The 22,108-nt window shown below is 39.3% G+C and overlaps 1 protein-coding gene across 1 annotated transcript in view; it reads right to left on the minus strand.

The window, feature by feature from the left end:
• Positions 1–7,397: 7,397 nt before the first annotated feature.
• The window catches only part of CIMIP6 (ciliary microtubule inner protein 6), a 42,990-nt gene continuing 28,279 nt past the window's right edge, over positions 7,398–22,108 (minus strand). The window contains 3 exon segments of the mRNA XM_089327067.1: positions 7,398–7,692; positions 7,694–7,891; positions 9,106–9,221. Of these exon segments, the coding sequence (XP_089183193.1) occupies positions 7,534–7,692; positions 7,694–7,891; positions 9,106–9,221 (473 nt within the window). The 3' untranslated portion in view covers positions 7,398–7,533.

A 22,108-nucleotide genomic window follows, 5' to 3' on the forward strand; every position in this document is an offset into this window, starting at 1 on the left:
TTTCATGTATGCCAGATTGTAAACTGTCACTATGGGAAAGTTTCATATTTGTCTCTACCAGATCCTTCAAATCTCCCTGGTTCAAAGAGCTTTTCTTTTTAAAAAAAATTATTTTATTTTTAAAGATTTATTTGAAAGTCAGTTACACACAGAGAGAAGGAGAGGCAGAGAGAGAGAGAGAGAGAGAGAGATCTTCCTTCTGCTGGTTCACTCGCCAATTGGCCACAATGGCTGAAGCTGCACCCAATCGAAGCCAGAAGCCAGGAGCTTCTCTGGGTCTCCCACACAGGTGCAGGAGCCCAAGGACTTGCCCATCTTCAACTGCTTTCCCAGGCCATAGCAGAGACCTGGATTGGAAGTGGAGCAGCTGGGACTCGAACCAGTGCCCATATGGGATGCTGGCACTGCAGGCAGCAGCTTTACCTTTAATGCCACAGTGCCAGCCCCTAATTTTATTTTTTAATTGAACATATTTGTACATATTTATTAGGTATTTATTAGGTACAATTAATGTATACACTGGGTAATGATCAACTCAGGGTAATTAGCATATCACTGCAAACTTCTATCATTTCCTTATGATGAGCACATTCAAAATCTTCTATCTTGATATATACAATGTATTATTGTCAACTATTTTCACCCTGCTGTGCCATGGAAACCAGATTTATTCCTCCTATTTAACTGCAACATGGTACCCAGTGAACAACCTTTCTCTTCTCCACCCTATTCTCTTCAGTCATAGTAACCACTATTCTACTCTTCTATGAGATCAACTTTTTCAGACTATATGCATGAGTAACATCATGCATTGTTAGCTTTCTAGTGCCTGACTTATTTCACTTAACTTAATAATCCCACGGTCCAGACATGTTGTTGTAAATGGCAGGATTTATGATGGAATGTTTTTGTACTGTGTGTATGTATACACCTACAAACATTATTCATTTTTCTGTTAATGGACATTTAGGTTGATTCCACATCCTGGCTTTTTTGTGAATAGTGCTCTAATAAACCTGGAGTGTAGGTATTTCTTCAATGTGTCTATTTCATTTCCCTAGGACATGGATTTAGTAGTGAGCATTACTGGATCATTCAGTAGTCACATTTTCAGTTTTTTGAGGAAACTCCATACTGCTTTCCATAATGGCTACACTGATCTATATTCTTACCAAAAATGTATAAAAGGTCTTCCTTCTCTGCATCCACATCAGCATATATTTTTATCTTTTTAAAAAATTATTTGATGGCTGGCGCCGCGGCTCACTAGGCTAATCCTCCGCCTTGCGGCGCTGGCACACCCAGTTCTAGTCCCGGTCGGGGCGCCGGATTCTGTCCCGGTTGCCCCTCTTCCAGGCCAGCTCTCTGCTGTGGCCAGGGAGTGCAGTAGAGGATGGCCCAAGTAATTGGGCCCTGCACCGCATGGGAGACCAGGAGAAGTACCTGGCTCCTGCCATCAGATCGGTGCGGTGCGCCAGCCGCAGCGCGCCAGCCGTGGCAGCCATTGGAGGGTGAACCAACGGCAAAGGAAGACCTTTCTCTCTGTCTCTCTCTCTCACTGTCCACTCTGCCTGTGAAAAAAAAATTTAAAAAATTAAAAAAATAGTTAAAAAAATTATTTGAAAGGGTAAGAGAGAGAAACAGAAACAGGGAGCTCTCATCCACTGGTTCACTCCCGAAAAGCCTGCAAAGACTGGGGATGAGTTGCACCAAAGTCAAGAGCCAGGAACTCAATACAGTTCTACATGGATGCCAGGGACCTAACTACTTGAACCATCACCACTACCTCCCAGAGTTTGTGTTAGCATGAAGCTAGAATTGGAAGCAGAGTCAGGATTTGAACCTTAGGTACTGTGATCTGTGATGCAGGCCTCTTAACACTAGGGGAAACGCCTGCCCCTATTTTTCATGTTTTGGTAGCAGTCATTCTAACTGGGGTGAGGCATTATTATCTCATTGTGATTTTGTTTGCCATTCCCCTGATCAAGCCAGTGTTTCTGATTTCTTGGTTTGGGTTTCCTACACTACTTATGAATGCACATTTGGACCCCACTCCTGTAAGCTCAGTACAGTAAATGTCTTTTGGGTGGTAATCAGTTTCCTAATTCCTAGACTAGTGGGAGGAGACAGTCTAGAATCTTTTTCACAGTAGCAAACCTACTCTAGGATCTTGGCTCTCTCAACTTCACTCTTTACTATATAAGACATTAAAATCCTCAGCCCCTATGAACATCTATCTTCTGAGTCTAATTATCCAGTTGCCTATTTAGTTTCATCTCTTTCTCACTGCTTTTTTCATGTCCTCTCCATTTCTGGTACCTGAGGCTTTTAATTCCCTGTTTTAGTTATTAGCTGTGTATTTCAAATGTTTTTATTATATTTTATATAGACTTTATCAGTGGTAGGAATGATGGGTGCTTCCCACATCAGCAGAGTCCATCACAGCTTCTCAATAAAAGTGTTGAATTATTCACTCTGATACTTCTTACACTGTCCTTGGTTTTTTTTTTTTTTTTTTTTAATTTGCAATGGATCAGCATTGCCTGGTGGGTTGACATATGGGAGTTAAGAGAAAGAGCACTAAGAAATTTAGGTTCTGGTCCTGGCTTTATTACTTACTAAAGACAGACTTGGGGAAATCGCATTATTTGAGTCTACCACTAGCTGTAAAATAATAATGGAATATTATTATTTGCACAGCTTCATCAGATTATTGAAAGGGTCAAATGAGATATCCATTTGCAACTGCTTTAACACTTAACACACATTATAAAAACTTACAATATTATTAACAGCATGTTAGGGTTTGAAAATCATTAGAATATTCATAAAGATATTTTTGAAAAAAATTTTTGGTAATCTAAAAAGAAGCCATATTCTGCCAATAAAGGTTATCAGTCAATGAAAACACCTAATGAGAGAGCTACTTGGAAACATTCAAAGATTATCATGAAATTTTTTTTTAAGATTTGTTTATTTCTTTTGACAGGTAGTTATAGATAGTGAGAGATAGACAGAGAGAAAGGTCTTCCTTCTGTTGGTTCACTCCCCCAGTGACCACCATGGCCAGTGCTGCACCGACCCGAAGCCAGGAGCCGGGTGCTTCCTCCTGGTCTCCCATGCAGGTACAGGGCCCAAGCACTTGGGCCATCCTCCACTGCACTCCGGGGCCACAGCAAAGAGATGGACTGGAAGAGGAGCAACTGGGGCTAGTACCTGGTGCCCCAACTGGATTAGAACCCGGAGTGCTGGCGCCGCAGGTGGAGGATTAGCCAATTGAGCCACGGCGCCGGCCTAAGATTTATTTATTTATTTATTTAGAAGTCAGAGTCACAGTGAGAGAGGGAGAGACAGAGAGAGATCTTCCACCTGCTGGTTCACTCCTCAAATAACCCCAATGTGCCAGGCCAAAGTCAGGAGCCTGAGCTTCTTCCAGGTCTCCCATGTGGGTGTAGGGAACCAAAGACTTTAAGCTATCCTCAACTGCTTTCCCAGGTACATTAGCAGTGAGCTGGATCAGAAGTGGAGCAGCGGGGTCAGCGCTGTGGTATAGCAGGTAAAGCCGCTGCCTGCAAGGTCGGCATCCCATATGGGCGCCAGTTCAAGTCCCGGCTGCTCCACTTCTGATACAGCTCTCTGCTATGGCCTGCGAAAGCAGTAGAGGATGGCCCAAGTGCTTGTGCCCCTGCACCTGCGTGGGAGATCTGAAGAAGCTCCTGGCTTCAGATGGGCACAGCTCCAGCCGTTGTGGCCAACTGGGGAGTGAACCATTGGATGGAAGACCTCTCTCTCTCTCTCTCTCTCTCTTTCTGCCTTTCCTTCTCTCTCAGTGTAACTCTGACTTTCAAATAAAAAACAAACAAACAAAAGGAATAAACCTCAACTGCCATGGACCACTTCGGGTTAAAAAAAATGGAGTAGCTGGGTCTTGAACCTGTGCCCATATGGGATGCCAGTGTCGCAGGCAGCGACTTTACTACTCCACAATGTCAGCCCCTTCAGGAATCTTAAGATTACTATTTGTACTGACAGGCAGCTATGATTTTATAATAGACTATGGAATTCAACTTTGGAGAGACACACCCTTAGAAGCTAAAAAAGAGAGAATTGAACCTGGAAATAATTATTGCATTTGTCCATTATGCATTTTCTTAAACAGGAGATACTGAAAGTTCAACTAACTATTTTGTAAAGACCATAAACTTTTCAAACAAGATGATGTCCTTGCATTTGAAAAAGTTGAGGACCAACTTAGCTTAGGGTAGTAGCCCTCTCACTGAGCTGTTTGACCCCAGATCCTCCACATCTTCCCTGAAACATATTCACTGGATCAGAAGGACTGTGTCAGTCAAGGATGTGTGTCAGCCTACCACGAGGTCTGTTGCAGAGATTTTGTTATTTATTGATGGTTAAAGTACTAAGTTTGCAAATTACTTATTTAAAAGAAAATTAGAGAATGACTTAAGATGGCAAACTGATCATATTTATCTGATGCTTTTGTCCCCTAATGCCCATAAAAATGTATGCAGATAAATATAAGTATCAAAATACATTTTAATGAAATTGGGAAACAGGGAAACTTTTGATCAGGAAACAGTGAGATTTTATAATTCTGAAAGATATTATGAGGAAACAAATGTCTGGAGGAACAAGACTAAAGGCCACAGAAGCCCAGTGTATGCATAGAGATGATTGCAGTGGAGGTATGTCTGATACAATGATGAGCCTAGAGTCAATGGATCTGAACAGATGGAAGGGGCTATGGAGCACTTATCACTTTGAAAAACTAGGCAACTGCATCTGGAGCAGCAAAACAATCATCTCCTCCCTGCTCTGCTTGTGCTAAGCAGTGGGTAGCTGCAGCATGAACAGAATCATACAGTGAGGTTGGAGAAGCAGGGCAGTCCCAAGTGGCATCTCACTGCTGTACCAAATGCCCACACCCAATATATGGTCTTCTGTTTCAACAGTTTGCATTTCAAGGGACAGGGCTATAAAGCAAATTAGCAAAAAGGTAGAAGACGATTCTTGCATTACTTACTGGTACCACAAAAAAGATAATGCGAGAAAAGTTAAGAAACATAGTAAATCCAAGTGTTTGAACATTTAGCTAGTACCTGTTCCAGAGGTGAAGAGAATGTAGTGGATGGAAATAACAGAGATATAAATAAAATTTTCTAGAGCAGAAGATAAAAAATTTGAAAGTGTTTCAATTATGCAATCAATTATATTATCTCCAGTTATAAAGTTTTAATCATTCTTTTCAGACTCTTACTCTGTTTGCTTTTCTTCTTTGTGTGATTTGTCATTTTTGTTTGTGACTGCATCCATTTTTTTTAAAAAAATATTTATTTGAAATACAGAGTCACACAGAGAGAGTTCTTCCATCTGCTGGTTCACTTCGCAAATGGCTGTAACAGCCAGGGCTGGGCCCATCTGAAGACAGGAGCTTCTTCCAGGTCTCTCACATGGGTGCAAGGGCCCAAGGACTTGGGCCATCCTTCACTGCTTTCCCAGGCACATTCATAGGGAGCTGGATCAGAAGTGGAGCAGCTGGGACCCAAACTGGCATCCATATGCGATTGCAGGTGGCAGTTTAATCCTCTATGCCACAGGGCTGGCCCCGTGTGACTTTATTTTGTGACTTTTTTCTCTTCTTCTTGGAAATATCTCTCTGCAGGGTTTCTGAACTTGTTTTTCTCAAACACTTCAAACACTTCAGAAGTATCACTAGCAAGATTTTTTTTTATTTTAATTTTGTGTCTCATGAGAAGTCCAGCAAGCAAAGTCATATTCCAAACTGGAATGTGGTACAAACTTAGGATTTCATTTTCTTGCTGCTACTCCAGTTAGATTAGTAAAGTGGACTGTGTCTTGAATTTGACAAGCCAGCCATTTGAGAGTTAGCTTTAGGCAGGTTTGAATTCTCTCTCTACTTTGGAAGCCAATAAGGTTCCATCTCTGTTCCAGTGTTGATTAAAATTAAAGTTTCTTGATAATAAAACATCTTTCCAAATCTGCTAACAACCACTCTTCTTTACCACTACCAAAACTTGCATTATTGTTTTATTCAATCTATACTATGAAAGATGAACTATGAAGCTATTAAAAAATGAGATAATCTACATTTATCTACAAGGAAATATCTTCAAAATATATATTGATACAGAAATAAGCTAGTTTCCTTTTTTGGAATGTGAGGGTTTTATTGTTTTGTGAGCTTGGGTATATGTGCCATTTTGTTCAGCCATTTCAATATATGTATTTAATAGAAGAGATTCACTGTTACCTGTCATCTGCCATGATGTAATAACTAAAGTCCCCAAGACACAAATTTATAATAATAACATTCATTTTTTTTGCCATCTATTGCAATTTCCTTAGTGGAGACCAATGGGATAAAGCCATAGTTGTTGTCTTATGAATACTGAAGATAACAGTACGAAGCTGATATATTTCATGGACACTTATAAAGCTTTACAGCAGAGGCACCTCTACCTACTCCTACCTGGATGCAATAGAAACCATCTTACAGTGAAGACATTGTGACACACTGAACGCACCAAGTAAGACTCGCCAGTGGAGTTAATCCTTATCAAACTCATCCACAAAGTAAAGGCTGAGTTAATATTAGAAATAATCTAAGTAGTAGAAAAAAATTAGGAAATATTTTGAAATCCTAAGTAACCACATGTCTTTGAATGAAAGAGCCTATGTGTATACATATCTTCTACTTTTAGAAATGATTTTAAATTTTCATTCTTTAAAGAAATTCATGACACAAAGTAATTATATATATTTATAGGATACAATGCATAATGATCAGATCATCGTAACTGGCATGTCTATGATCTCAGACATACATCCTTTCTTTGTATTAGAAACATTCCAAATCCTTCTATTAGCTATTTTGAAATATTTAATGAATTGTTGACAACTATAGTTATTCTACTATAGATTCTCACACTCTTAATTGTATATAAAGGAGCTGTAAGTTCCAGACAAAGGAAAATTTTAATTTATAAAGCATGATCTTTAAACTAAAATTATAATTATAGTAATAGTGATGAGGTGATTACAAGGACAATTTATTGATCAATGCACATAACCTCACGCTCAGCGATATTATGAAGTTGCTATTTTCCTAAAGTTACGGGTAAGCAGATTGAAGCCTAGTGAGTCTAAGTGAGTTACCTAAGAGGCAACCTTCCAATTTTGATTCCATATCTGTAACTAAAGCCCATCTTCTCTAAAAGTTTATAATTTGTTACTACATCCATTTTTGTACAAAAGTTGTTGTTTTGCTTGTAAATATGTCAGACAGACATCATGTCTCATGATATGTCACAACTGGGGACTACTCTTAAAATGTGAGTGTATTTTTATCTTCTTGTCCCTTGTCCCATTTATGTACATGATATGTTCTAAGGTTATTGACAACAGAATAGCAAGCACTGGGGCCTGTATAATGATTCTGAAATCTCTGCATTCAAAGGATTATGTTTTTATCTGAAGAAGGTAATTTACCCTGTTTTAGCCACATTTCTTTATTAGTGGATGTAAAGGCTTGTGCCTGGTGAGAAGAGTCTCTCCCGTCGTCTGAAAGGTTCCCGCAATCTTCTCCCTTCTCTCTGGACTTCTGGGGCCTGCCTTGGCTGCCTGTCTGACGTCTGTTTCTGATAACTGAGTTTTAAGTCTCTAACAGCTCTTGGGACTTTTGTCGGCAGAGACTTGGTGAGATCATTCTGCTTTCTGCTGACTTTCCTTTCTCTGTGTTTTTGGACTGTTTGGATGAGCATGACCTTGGAGCATTCAGTAATACCTCTGTTCCCTTAGGAACTATTGGCCTACTCCCTGGTTTTATCTCTCTTTGCACAAAAGTTCCATGTCTCTGGAAAGGAAAACAAAGTTGACATTAACCAGGGGGACACAAATTGCTGGAAGTTACAGCTGTGAAGTGAGTTCCTGGGTTCGCTCAAGTCTTGGTGATGCAGGAACTTATTTCTGTTTCTTCATTTGATGACCTCTACTCCAAAACTAAAGACACCATGTAATAATTATTGGTGAATATTTTAAGCAAATTAAAATATAGGGTGCACCAGCAAATGAACAGAAAGCAAAAAAAGAAAAAAGCCAAAAAAGCAGCATCTCACCATCCCCAATTCTCATTTTTTTTAATCATTAGCTTGTACAACACCATTCACAACAAATTTCATTTCTTATACAATAGGTTGTTATAGATATGACAGAATTTCAATTCATAGACCTAAGGATTTATGATTGCATTCCAAATGTCTATTAGTTCCAACAAAAGCCTTAGTTACAAGGAAATATGAAAGCAAACATCTGTATGTAGAAAAAAGATCCAACTACTGACTATGACATTTCCACTTGGTTTTTTAAGCCTTATATATCTGCTGCACAGGGATATAATATATAATATATAATATATAATATATATATATATATATATTATATTATATATCTCCCTGTGGCACATATGTTAAGCCTATCAAAAAGTTTGACAGGTTAGTGTTTGGCATAGTGGTTAAGATGCTGGCTGGGATGTGCACATCCCATGATATCAGAGTACCTGGGTTTGAGTCCTGGCTCAGCTATTGATTCCAACTTTCTGCTAATGTGCACCTTGGGAGGCAGCTGGTGATGGCTCAAGTAGTTGGGTCCCTGTCACCCACATGGGAGTCATGGCTCCCAGCTTTAGTCTCCCTGGCCTTGCGAGCATTTGGAGAGGAACCAGCAGATGGTTCCTATCTGTCTCAAATAAATAAATAAATAAATAGCTCTATCTGTCTCAAATAAATAAATAATTTTTAAAGTAAAATTTTTCTAAACTCATTTTTCATGATATAAAATGAATGACTTCAATAATTTAAATATATCAAATTCCAAAGACTATGATTCAAAAGCATAACATCATTTCCTGATTTTTATTATGGCATACAGCTGAGATTTTATCCTACTATGCTGGTCTATTTAAATTAACTAGACTTTTAGAGGATGATTATCACTTAAAAAGGCTAAAGTTATAGCATAAACCTATTCTGTTCTACAGTATTATTTAATTAATTCCAAATAATATCTCACCTTTCCCCAGATAGGCTCATTGGGAGTCTTCCTGGCATCATACTGATGTATAAAAGAGATGCATTCTATAAAATTATTTTGATGTTCTGCTGACACATCAGGAGAGGCAAGTGGAACTATGAGAAAGAAAAGATTTTGTGAAGTCAGGACAAACATTATATGAGTATATAGAAAGACAATCAATATTTATAATATTCATACTTCATAAAAATTGCTAACAAAATTGAATTCTTTAAGTATGCAAGGTTACTTAAAACATATGTATTCATCATTCTTCATAAAAAGAATCAAATCAAAACAAATTAGCCCATAGAAGTGGAATTACTAGTAATTTTAAAGACTAATTCAACTAATACTAATATAATAATGTTAGATATCTGTGAGCCTTAAAATATATCACATATGCTTTTTACACAGATACCAATAAGTTTTAGGAAAAGCAGCAGTACAATTTATTTCTCAACTTATTTTTTTTAATTTATTTGACAGATAAAGTTAGATAGTGAGAGAGAGAGAGACAGAGAGAAAGATCTTCTCTCTGTTGGTTCACTCCCCAAATGGCTGCCATGGATGGCGCTGTGCCAATCCAAAGCCAGGAGCCAGGTGCTTCCTCCTGGTCTCCCATGCGAGCACAGGGACCCAAGCACTTGGGCCATCCTCCACTGCCTTCCCAGGCCACAGCAGAGAGTTGGACTGGAAGAGAAGCAACTGGGACAAGAACCCGGTGCCCACATGGGATACTGGCGCCGAAGGTGGAGGATTAACCAAGTGAGCCACAGCACCAGCCCTTCAACTTATTTTTTACTACTAGAAAATGTATAAGAAATTCCATACCCAATCCATGTTTGTGGTCAAATGGTTAAGATGATGGACTATGGGCACTGGTTCAAGTCCTGGCTGCTTCACTTCTGATCCAGCTCCCTGCTGTGGCCTGGGAAGGCAGTAGAAGATGGCCCAAGTCCTCGGGCCCCTGCACCCACATGGGAGACCTGGAAGAAGCCCCTGGCTCCTGGATTCGGATCGGTTCAGCTCTGGCCATTGTGGCCATCTGGGGAGTGAACTAGCAAATGGAAGAATATCTCTCTTTCTCTCTCTCTCTTCCTCTCTCTTTGCCTCTCAGTAACTCTGCCTTTCAAACAAACAAATAAATCTTAAAAAAAAAAAAAAAAGATGGACTAGAAAATTCTATGTGTAAGTTCTTCCCAGATAGCAGTAAGGGAATGAACTGGAAGACTCTAGCACTGCTTTTATTATAGTTGAACACAGAATTCTTTTCATTTCACCTCATGACAGAGATTCTGAACATTCACAAGAATATAAAACCTCTCAAAATAACTTTTAAAATAATCTTTCATTTTGGATAATGAGTATATAAGTATTTATTATATTATTTTTTAACTCCATATATGTTTATTTAAATAATTTTACAAACTCACTTAAGTTTCCCTTTCAGCAGAGGAAGTTATTTAAAGAATTGGAGAAACCTCTAACTGTTGCTGACGATCAATACTTTTTAGCAAGGTAAAATGCAGACAAGGAAAAAGATTTTTAATTCTCCCTTTAAAAATGTACATGAGAGTTTCTGTAGACCTAGCATATTTATGGAATAGTATACATGAAACTGGTAAAAGTGGTTGCTGCAGTGGGAGAGAACTAGGTGATAAGGACCCAGATGGATTCATTTATCACTGTATGTCCTTTTATATCACTTGAATTTTATACTACATGCACTATTAAAATATATTAAAATTCAATTAAGAACACATCTTAAAATTGGGGGGAATTTATAAGAAAGGAAATGTTACTAAATCCACATTTACTAAGCTTTCATGAATTCAATTAGATACTTATACATAGATATAAACTAATTTTGCTATCAGGAACATCAATATTCATATATTTATATATGATATACAATGGTAATCTTTTCCCAATTAGCAAAAAAAAAAAAAGAAATATTAACTGACAACTTTTTTCTTGATTTCTAATTGAGGTCAGCTACTAAAATTCATATTCTAATTAATCACTACCTTTCTTTTAAGTCTTGTTAGCACATAAAGAATAGAAACTATGAAATATTTAATCACTATATCAGGAACATTCTATGCATAACATATTTATTTTATGTCAATTAGTAAGACTACCATGTCTAGCTTATAGAACAATAGTGTTTTCAAAAATATGTTTGATATATCTTGGAGAAAATGAAGCAGTGGGTATTAATCAGGTGGGATATCCAAAATACATATTGGGATAAAAACATGTTTTGAAAATCTGGTTTTACCAGATTTCCTAGCCATATGACTTTGAGAAAATCACTTATCTTGTTTAAGATTAAATTTTCCCCTCTCTAAAATGGGGATAATAATTTGCTTTCAGAATTATGAAGATTATGGGCAATGTTTATAAAGTACTTGTAATGCTATGATCAAATTATGGAGAGTCTTCAAAGATAATAAGAGGAAAACTCTTTTTTATCCTGACAAAAGGAGACCGCATAGAAGGAAGAAGGAAGCATGGATCTGTTGAACTATCAAAATACAGAGCAAAACTCAAATGCTTTAGTTTATTGGTATGCAGGCTTGGTGGCAGGTTGGGCAGGAGGGTATGAAGGTTGGCTGCAGCCAAGTGAGGACAGGTCGGGGAGAGCTTTCAAGACTTGCTCTTGACTCCCTCCCCCCACTCATTGCATTTCAAAGAGCATTGCTTGGTCCAAGGCCACAAGAAACTGGCATCAATTGCCTAGCCATATGTTGTCAACACAGCAACATCTGAATAACAGAGAACCCCTTCAAGATAAGAAGCCGGCTGTCCCCTTGGGCATTTCTTCCTCCACAATTCCCTGAGCAACTGTCAGTGCTGGTGGATTAAACACAAGAGATTGCCTTAGTCAGTGATGCCTCTTTTCAAACAGTTTAAAGGTGGTGGAGGTAGCTTCCTAACTAGAGGATGAACCCAGTAAAGTGAGAGCAAATGCCAATGGTCAAAACTAGTTTAGTGGTACTTGAAGCTATCCAGTGTGAGCCTCATTTTCTTTCCTTAAATTTACAGGCAGGCACACAATCAGACCCTGGTCTAGAGCCTTTGCCCCCATAGGGCTGATTTCCTTAGGGGAACAAGACCTATAATAAACTAAACACTAGCTGTAAAAGAAAGAAAATGTAAAAATGTGTTATGTGTAATATGTGTAAAAGTATTAGAATCAATAAACAAAGGATTTTAAATAAGCTTGATAATGATCTTCAAAATATGAAAGAAGATATTATTAATATGAAGCAAAAACAAGAGGTCATAAAAAGAATCATGAAAAATGCTAGAAATGAAAATATGTAACAGGTAAAATTTTTAAAAATAGGTAGAATAAATAGTAAAAAGATTCATGAACTAGAAAAGCAAGTTGAGAAGCTCTCTCAAAGGCAATAGGAAAGGAAAAATAAAAATAAAAGAAGAGCTAAGACCCATGCAAAGTAGAAGTACCAAAAGTAGCAACACCAGAATTCAAAAGCAGTGGAGGGAAGGAGATTTTTGAAGAAATAATGGGAACTATCCAAGAATTCAAGGAATATCAAAGACATAAGACTGAATGAGCTTACAGGAGACCAAGAGAGTAACAGGGATAGGAATAAAATGAGGCAAGTAAGGTTCAAGGAAAGTAATATTGAATGAGGCATTAGCATGGACCTGGGAGTGACTTCTTACATTTTGCACCCAAAGCTTCTCATTCTCTTCCTAATCCTGCAGGGTAGGTATGGAAAAACTCATACCCAAGACATATACCCAAGATACCAAGTTATAGGTGACCTCAGACAAAGGAAAGATTATAAATGTTTTCAAAAAGAAGAGTTAGATTACCTTTAATGGTGTAAGAAGATTAATATCAAATTTCTCAAAGCAAATTGGACACAAGGTGATACCTGAGTAATATTTCTTTTTAATATTTTTTATTTATTTATTTGACAGGTAGAGTTACAGACAGTGAGAGAGAGAGAGAGACAGAGAGAAAGGTCTTCCATACTATGGTTAAACCCCCAAATGGCCACAAAAGCTAGAGCTACACCAATCTGAAGCCAAGAGCCAGGTGCCTCCTCCTGGTCTCCCATGCAGGTGCAGGGGCCCAAGCACTTGGGCCATCCCCACTTCCCTCCTGGGCCACAGCAGAGAGCTGGATTGGAAGAGGAGCAACCAGGACTAGAATCCAGTGCCCAAATGGGATGCCAGTGCTGCAGGCAGAGGATTAACCTAGTGTGCCATGGTGCTGGCCCCGAGTAATATTTCTAAAATATTAAAACAAAAACTTTAAGCCTAAGCTTTTATATCCAGCAAAACTTTCCTTAACTATGAAGCCAAAAAACATATTGGGAGGAAAAAAAAAAGGCCCGAGAAGAATTCCCCCCAAAATAGACATACTCTGAAAAATTCTTAGAGGCAGAACTCAAATAAGACTAGAAATAAATCAAGGTGAGTGTCTAAGACATATGGAAAAAAATAACAATGATTTTTGTTTCAGGGCTGGCACTGTAGCATAGTAGATTAAGCCAGCATCCCATATGGGTGCCAGCTGGTATTCATCCAGCTCTCTGCTAATGCATTAGCTAGGGAAAAGCAGTGGAAAATGGCTCAAGTACTTGAGCCCCTGCACCCACGTGGGAGACCCAGATAAAGCTCCTGGTTCTGGCTTCAGCCTGGCCCAGCCCTGGTCATTGTCACCATTTGGGGAGTGAACAAGCAGATGGAAGATATTCTCTGTCTCTCTTTTTCTTTCTCTCTCTCCCCATCTCTCTCTGTAACTCTGCCTTTCAAAAATAAAATAAATCTTATTTAAAAAGTTTTTTGTTCCTTGAAAAAGGACTAAAGAAGAGAAAAATAAGTAGTATAACCCATAAAAACTCAGATTTGGTGTGGGTGTTTGACCTAGCAGTATAGACACTCACATCTCACATCAGAGTACCTGGGTTTCATCTTGCTCTGGCTCCTGTCTCCAGTTCCCTGCTAAAATGGGGAGGTAGAGCCAAGATGGTGGAATAGTGAGGGCGTGCACTGATATTCCGGGAAAAGATAGTTTAATAAAAGTGGAGATACTGTAGTTTCAGGGAAAGGCTTGGGGAAAAAACTGCAGAGGAAACACTTCCGGATCTAGTGGATGTGACACGGAGGACCTATTGGGAGAGCAAGGACGCCCACAGCTCGGGAGCCCAGCCGCAGAGTCTATGCACCAGCGCTGGAAGGGGACATGAGGTCAGTAGCCCAAGACACTGGCAGGGAAATGGCAGAAAGAGCCTAGAGGGAACGAGGCTTGAAGCCCTGCTGGGGAAAGTTCACCAGGCTAACTAGAGGAGAGAAAAAAATAAATAAAAGGGACTGGCACGGACACAAGCCTCTCTCTCCACTCAGCTTACAAAGGCAAGCAAGACAAAGAGCAGGTGCCATTTTAGACACATGTAAAGCGGTGCCCACCATCAACCAAGCAGAAAAACCTGACTCTGGTGGGGAGAAATAACAGGAGGTTAGGACCTAGTGAAGGTGTGGAGCTAATGAACTGAGACTGAAAATCTGAGGGTGTGGGAGAGAACTCACGGAGTACACAAACTCGGTAACCTTGGCAACCCGGTGGGCGACTGCAGGGAAATCTGAGATCACACGGAGGACTGCATAGACCCTTTGTGTGGTCCTTGGGGCAGAGCAGACAAATATTATACCCACAGGGGCCAGATTTCATACATTGACTACCCTCAATTCCGCTCAGCTGTGTGGAATTACTTCCCTTCTGAGTTACAAAAAAGAGAACAACCTGGGTGAGTCACCTTTGGCACACCCTTAACCCTGAAGAACCAAACAGAGCTCTCTGGCCACACCCATCACATTCCACTAAGGATCCATCAAAAGCAAACAGTCCACTTAATCTAGAGTCATACTATAATAAGAAAAAACACCACAGCGAAGAAACCAAAGAATATCTCCACAATGCCAAGCAACAAATGCAGAAACCGAGGAAACAAGAGCAAGGAAGACACTATGACGCCCCCAAATGAACAAGACACCCCAATTCAAGATTATGAAGATGATGAGATAGAAGAAATGCAAGAAACGGATCTCAAAAAATTGATAAGAACATTAAGAAGTTCTCAAAAACAAATTCTTGAAGTACAGAAATCCTTACTGGACAGGATAGAAAATCTCACGAAAATGAAATATTAAATGAGCAACTAGTAGAACATGAAATGGTGATAGTGAAGATAAATCATAATGAAATGAATAATTCAATAGATCAAATGACAAACACATTAGAGAGCCTTAAAAGCAGAATGAGTGAAGCAGAAGAGAGAATATCGGACTTAGAAGACAGAGAACAGGAAAACATACAGTCAAACCAAAGAAAAGAAAAGAAAAGGAAATTAGAAATCTAAAAAATATTGTTGGGAATCTACAGGATACTATTAAAAAACCCAACATTCGGGTCCTAGGAATTCCTGAAGGCAAGGAGAGAGGGAAATGATTAGAAGGCCTTTTTAGTGACATACTAGCAGAAAATTTCCCAGGTTTGGAGAAGGACAGAGACATCCTAGTACAGGAAGCTCACAGAACCCCTAATAAACATGACCAAAAGAGATCCTCACCACGACACGTTGTAATTAAACTCTCCACAGTGAAACATAAAGAAAAGATCCTAAAATGTGCAAGAGAGAAACGTCAGATTACTCTCAGAGGATCTCCAATTAGACTCACAGCAGACTTCTCATCAGAAACCCTACAGGCTAAGAGGGAATGGCGAGATATAGCCCAGGTGCTAAGAGAGAAAAACTGCCAGCCCAGAATATTATATCCTGCAAAGCTCTCATTTGTGAATGAAGGTGAAATAAAGACCTTTCATAGCAAACAGAAATTGAAAGAATTTGTTGCCACTTGTTCAGCCCTGCAAAAAATGCTTAAAGATGTGCTACACACAGAAATAGGGCAATCAATATGAAAGAAGGTAAAGGAAGAAAAACTCCCAGTAAAAGATCACAGGAAGCTCAAAGCGTATACTAGAAAATATCTTTGGGAAAATGGCAGGGCAAAATTACTACTTATCAATAGTCACGTTGAACGTTAATGGCCTCAACTCTCCAGTTAAAAGACACAGACTGGCTGAATGGATTAAGGAACAAAATCCATCTATTTGCTGCCTACAAGAAACACATCTTTCCAACAAAGATGCATACAGACTGAAAGTGAAAGGCTGGAAAAAGATATTTCATGCCAACAGAAACCAAAAAAAAAAATCAGGTGTAGCCATATTAATATCAAAATAAACTTTAATACAAAAACTGTTAAGAGAGACAAAGAGGGTCACTATATAATGATTAAGGGTTCAATTCTACAGGAAGATGTAACTATTATAAATGTATATGCACCTAATGACAGGGCACCAGTTTATTTAAAAGATATGTTAAGGGACTTAAAGGGAGACTTAGATTCTAATACAATAGTACTGGGGGCTTCAATACTCCACTCTCAGAAATACACAGATCAACCGGACAGAAGATCAACAAGGAAACAGCAGATTTAATCAATACTATTGCCCAAATGGATCTAACAGATATCTACAGAACTTTCAATCCTACATTTAAAGAATTTACATTCTTCTCAGCAGTGCATGGAACCTTCTCTAGGATTGACCACATAGTAGGCCATAAAGCAAGTCTCAGCAAATTCAAAAGAATTAGAATCATATGACGCAGCTTCTCAGACCACAGTGGAATAAAGTTGGAAATTAGCAACTCAGGAATCCCTAGAGAGTATGCAAACACATGGAGATTGAATAACATGCTCTTTTTTGTTTTTGACAGGCAGAGTGGACAGTGAGAGAGAGAGAGAGACAGAGAGAAAGGTCTTCCTTTTGCCGTTGGTTCACCCTCCAGTGGCCGCCACAGTGGCGCACTGCTGCCGGCACAGTGCACTGATCCGAAGCCAGGAGCCAGGTGCCTCTCCTGGTCTCCCATGGGGTGCAGGGCCCAAGCACTTGGGCCATCCTCCACTGCACTCCTGGGCCACAGCAGAGAGCTGGCCTGGAAGAGGGGCAACCTGGACAGAATCTGGTGCCCTGACCGGGACTAGAACCTGGTGTGCCAGCGCCGCAAGGCAGAGGTTTAGCCTATTGAGCCGTGACGCCGGCCTAACATGCTCTTGAATGAACACTGGGTCATAGAAGAAATCAAAAGAGAAATCAAAAACTTTCTGGAAGTAAATGAGGATAACAACACAACATATCAAAACTTATGGGATATGGTAAAAGCAGTGTTGAGAGGAAAGTTTATAGCAATAGGTGTCTACATCAAGAAATTGGAAAGGGACCAAATAAATGAGCTTTCAATGCATCTCAAGAATCTAGAAAAACTGCAGCAAACCAGACCCAAATCTAGTAGGAGAAGAGAAATAATTAAAATCAGAGAAGAAATCAACAGGATTGAATCCAAAAAAAATTACAAAAAATCAAACGAAGAGCTGGTTTTTTGAAAAAATGAATAAAATTGACACCCCATTGGCTCAACTAACTAAAAAAAAGAAAGAAAAGATACATATCAATAAAATCAGAGATGAAAAAGTAAGTGTAACAACATATACCACAGAAATAAAAAGAATCATCAGAAATTACTACAAAGAGTTGTATGCCAGCAAACAGGGAAACCTATCAGAAATGGATAGATTCCTGGACACATGCAATCTACCTAAATTGAGCCATGAAGACATAGAAAAACTAAATAGACCCCTAACTGAGACAGAAATTGAAACAGTTTAATAAAGGCCCTCTCAACAAAGCAAAGCCCAGGACCAGATGGATTCACTGCTGAATTCTACCAGACATTTAAAGAAGAACTAATTCCATTTCTTCTCAAACTATTCAGAACAATCGAAAAAGAGGGAATCCTCCCAAATTCTTTCTATGAAGCCATCATCACCTTAATCCCTAAGCCAGAGAAAGATGCAGCATTGAAAGAAAATTACAGACCAATATCCCTGATGAACATAGATGCAAAAATCCTCAATAAAATTCTGGCCAAGAGAATACAACACCACATCAGAAAAAGCATCCACACAGACCAAGTGGGATTTATCCCTGGTATGCAGGGATGGTACAATGTGTGCAAATCAATCAATGTGATACACCACATTAACAGACTGCAGAAGAAAAACCATATGATTATCTCAATAGATGCAGAGAAAGCATTTGATAAAATTCAACACCCTTTCATGATGAAAACTCTAAGCAAATTGGGTATAGAAAGAACATTCCTCAATACAATCAAAGCATGTATGAAAAAGCCATGGCCAGCATCCTATTGAATGGGGAAAAATTGGAAGCATTTCCACAGAGATCTGGTACCAAACAGGGATGTCCACTATCACCACTGCTATTCAATGTAGTTCTGGAAGTTTTAGCCAGAGCTATCAGTCAAGAAAAAGAAATTAAAGGGATACAAATTGGAAAGGAAAAGGACAAACTATCCCTCTTTTCAGACGATATGATCTCTATTTAGGGTATCCAAAGAACTCTACTAAGAGACTATTGGAACTCATAGAAGAGTTCGGCAAAGTAGCAGGATATAAAATCAATGCACAAAAATCAACAGCCTTTGTATACACAGGCAATGCCATGGCTGAGGAAGAACTTCTAAGATCAATCCCATTCGCAATAGCTACAAAAACAATCAAATACCTTGGAATAAACTTAACCAAGGACGTTAAAGATCTCTATGATGAGAATTACAAAATCTTAAAGAAATAGAAGAGGATAGCAAAAAATGGAAAAATCTTCCATGCTCATGGATTGGAAGAATCAATATCATCAAAATGTCCATTCTCCCAAAAGCAATTTATATATTTATTGTGATACCAATCAAAATACCAAATACATTCTTCTTGGACCTAGAAAAAATGATGCTGAAATTCATATGGAGATGCAGGAGACCTCGAATAGCTAAAGCAATCTTGTACAACAAAAACAAAGCCGGAGGCATCACAATACCAGATTTCAGGACACACTACAGGGCAGTTGTAACCAAAACAGCATGGCACTGGTACAGAAACAGATGGATAGACCAATGGAACAGAATTGAAACACCAGAAATCAACCCAAACATCTATAGCCAACTTATATTTGATCAAGGATCCGAAACCAATCCCTGGAGTAAGGACAGTCTATTCAATAAATGGTGCTGGGAAAACTGGATTTCCACATGCAGAAGCATGAAGCAGGACCGCTACCTTACACCTTACACAAAAATCCACTCAACATGGATTAAAGACTTAAATCTACGACCCGACACCATCAAATTATTAGAGAACATCTGAGAAACCCTGCAAGATATTGGCATTGGCAAAGACTTCTGGGAAAAGACCCTGGAGACACAGGCAGTCAAAGCCAAAATTAACATCTGGGATTGCATCAAATTGAGGAGTTTCTGTACTGCAAAAGAAACAGTCAGGAAAGTGAAGAGGCAACCGACAGAATGGGAATAAATATTTGCAAACTATGTAACCGATAAAGGGTAATAATCAGCATCTACAAAGAGATCAAGAAACTCCACAAAAACAAAACAAACAACCCACTCAAGAGATGGGCCAAGGACCTCAATAGACATTTTTCAAAAGAGGAAATCCAAATGGCCAACAGACACATGAAACAATGTTCAGGATCACTAGCCATCAGGGAAATGCAAATCAAAACCACAATGAGGTTTCACCTCACCCCGGTTAGAATGGCTCACATTCAGAAATCCACCACCAACAGATGCTGGTGAGGATGTGGGGAAAAAGGGACACTAACCCACTGTTGTTGGGAATGTAAACTGGTGAAGCCACTATGGAAATCAGTCTGGAGATTCCTCAGAAACCTGAATATAACCCTACCATTCAACCCAGCCATCCCACTCCTGGGAATTTACCCAAAGGAAATTAAATTGGCAAAAACAAAGCTGTCTGCGGCTGGCGCCATGGCTCACTAGATTATCCTCCGCCTTGCGGCGCTGGCACACCAGGTTCTAGTCCCGGTCAGGGCGCTGGATTGTGTCCCGGTTGCCCCTCTTCCAGGCCAGCTCTCTGCTGTGGCCCGAGAGTGCAGTGGAGAATGGTCCAAGTCCTTGGGCCCTGCACCCCATGGAAGACCAGGAGAAGCACCTGGCTCCTGCCATCGGATCAGTGCTGTGCGCCGGCTGCGGCAGCCATTGGATGGTGAACCAACAGCAAAGGAAGACCTTTCTCTCTGTCTCTCTCTCTCACTGTCCACTCTGCCTGTCAAAAAAAAAAAAAAAAGGTGTCTGCACCTTAATGTTTATTTCAGTTTGATTCATCATAGCTAAGACCTGGAATCAACCCAAATGCCCATCAACAGTAGACTGGATAAAGAAATTATGGGATATGTACTCTTTAGAATACTATACAGCAGTTAAAAAAAAACAATAAAATCTGGTTATTTGCAACAAAATGGAGGACTCTGGAAAACATCATGCTGAGTGAAATAAGCCAGTCCCAATGGGACAAATATCAAATGTTCTCCCTGATGGTGACAACAAACTGAGCACCAAAAAGGAAACCTGTTGAAGTGCAATGGACACTATGAGAAACAGTGACTTGATCAGGCCTTGTCCTGACTGTTGATGAACAACTTAATACTTTATCCCTTTTAGTATTTTTTTTAATTCTACTTAATACTATTCGTTGAACTCTGTAATTAATACACAATTATTCTTAAGTGTTGAAACTTAACTGAAAAGTGATCCCTGTTAAATATAAGAGTGAGAATAAGAGCGGGAGGAGATGTACAATTTGGGACATGCTCAATCGGACTTGCCCCAAATGGTAGTTAGAAATGTGCCAGGGGATTCCAATTCAATCCCGTCAAGGTGGCATGTACCAATGCCATCTCACTAGTCCAAGTGATCAATTTCTGTTCACAATTGATCATAATGATAGGACTAAGAGTCAAAGGAATCACATAAACAAGACTAGTGTCTGCTAATACTAACTGATAGAATCAAAAAGGGAGAGAATGATCCAACATGGGAAGCAACATACACAGCAGACTCATAGAATGGCAGATGTCCTAAACAGCACTCTGGCCTCAGAATCAGCCCTTAAGTCATTCGGATCCAGCTGAAAAGCCCATCAGAGTATTTCATGCATGGAAAGCCAGGACACTGTGGCAAAAAAAAAAAAAAAAAAAAAAAAAAAAAACCTAAATGAAAGATCTCTGTGAGTGAGATCCCAGTGGAAAGAACGGGTCATCAAAGAAGGAGGTACCTTTCTCTGAAGGGAGGAGAGAACTTCCACTTTGACTATGACCTTCTCTAAATAAGATCAGAGTCGGCGAACTCAAAAGGCCTGTATAGCCTTGGCAACTAATGACAAGAGCCTGGGGTGATTACTGATGCCATAAACAAGAGTGTCAATTTGTTAAGTCAACAACAGGAGTCACTGTGCACTTACTCCTCATGTAGGATCTCTGTCCTTAATGTGCTGTACATTGTGATTTAATGCTATAAGTAGTACTCAAACAGTATTTTACACTTTATATTCTGTGTGGTGCAAACTGTTGAAACCTTTACTTAATATATGCTAAATTGATCTTCTGTATATAAAGATAATTGAAAATGAATCTTGATGTGAAGGGAAGGGGAGAGGGAGAGGGAGAGGGGAGGGTTGCGGGTGGGAGGGAAGTTATGGTGGGGGGGAAGCCATTGTAATCCATAAGTTGTACTATGGAAATTTATATTAATTAAATAAATGTTTAAAAATAATAAAGTGGACCCCAGGAAACCATGGTGATACCTCAAGTGATTGGATTCTTGCCACCCATGTGGAAAACTTGGATTGAGTTACCAGTGGCTAGCTTTGGCCAAATGCAGCCTTGATAACTGTGGGCATAAGGGGAATGAACCAGTAGATGAGAGCTCTCTTTCCCTCTCTAAAATAAATGAAAATAAAAAATTTTTAATTATTTGAAAATCCACATTTCTCCACAGTAGTG

This window comes from Oryctolagus cuniculus, chromosome 2 (assembly GCF_051225735.1).
Source record: "Oryctolagus cuniculus isolate XC-2025 breed Fujian yellow rabbit chromosome 2, ASM5122573v1, whole genome shotgun sequence".
Taxonomy (NCBI): domain Eukaryota; kingdom Metazoa; phylum Chordata; class Mammalia; order Lagomorpha; family Leporidae; genus Oryctolagus; species Oryctolagus cuniculus.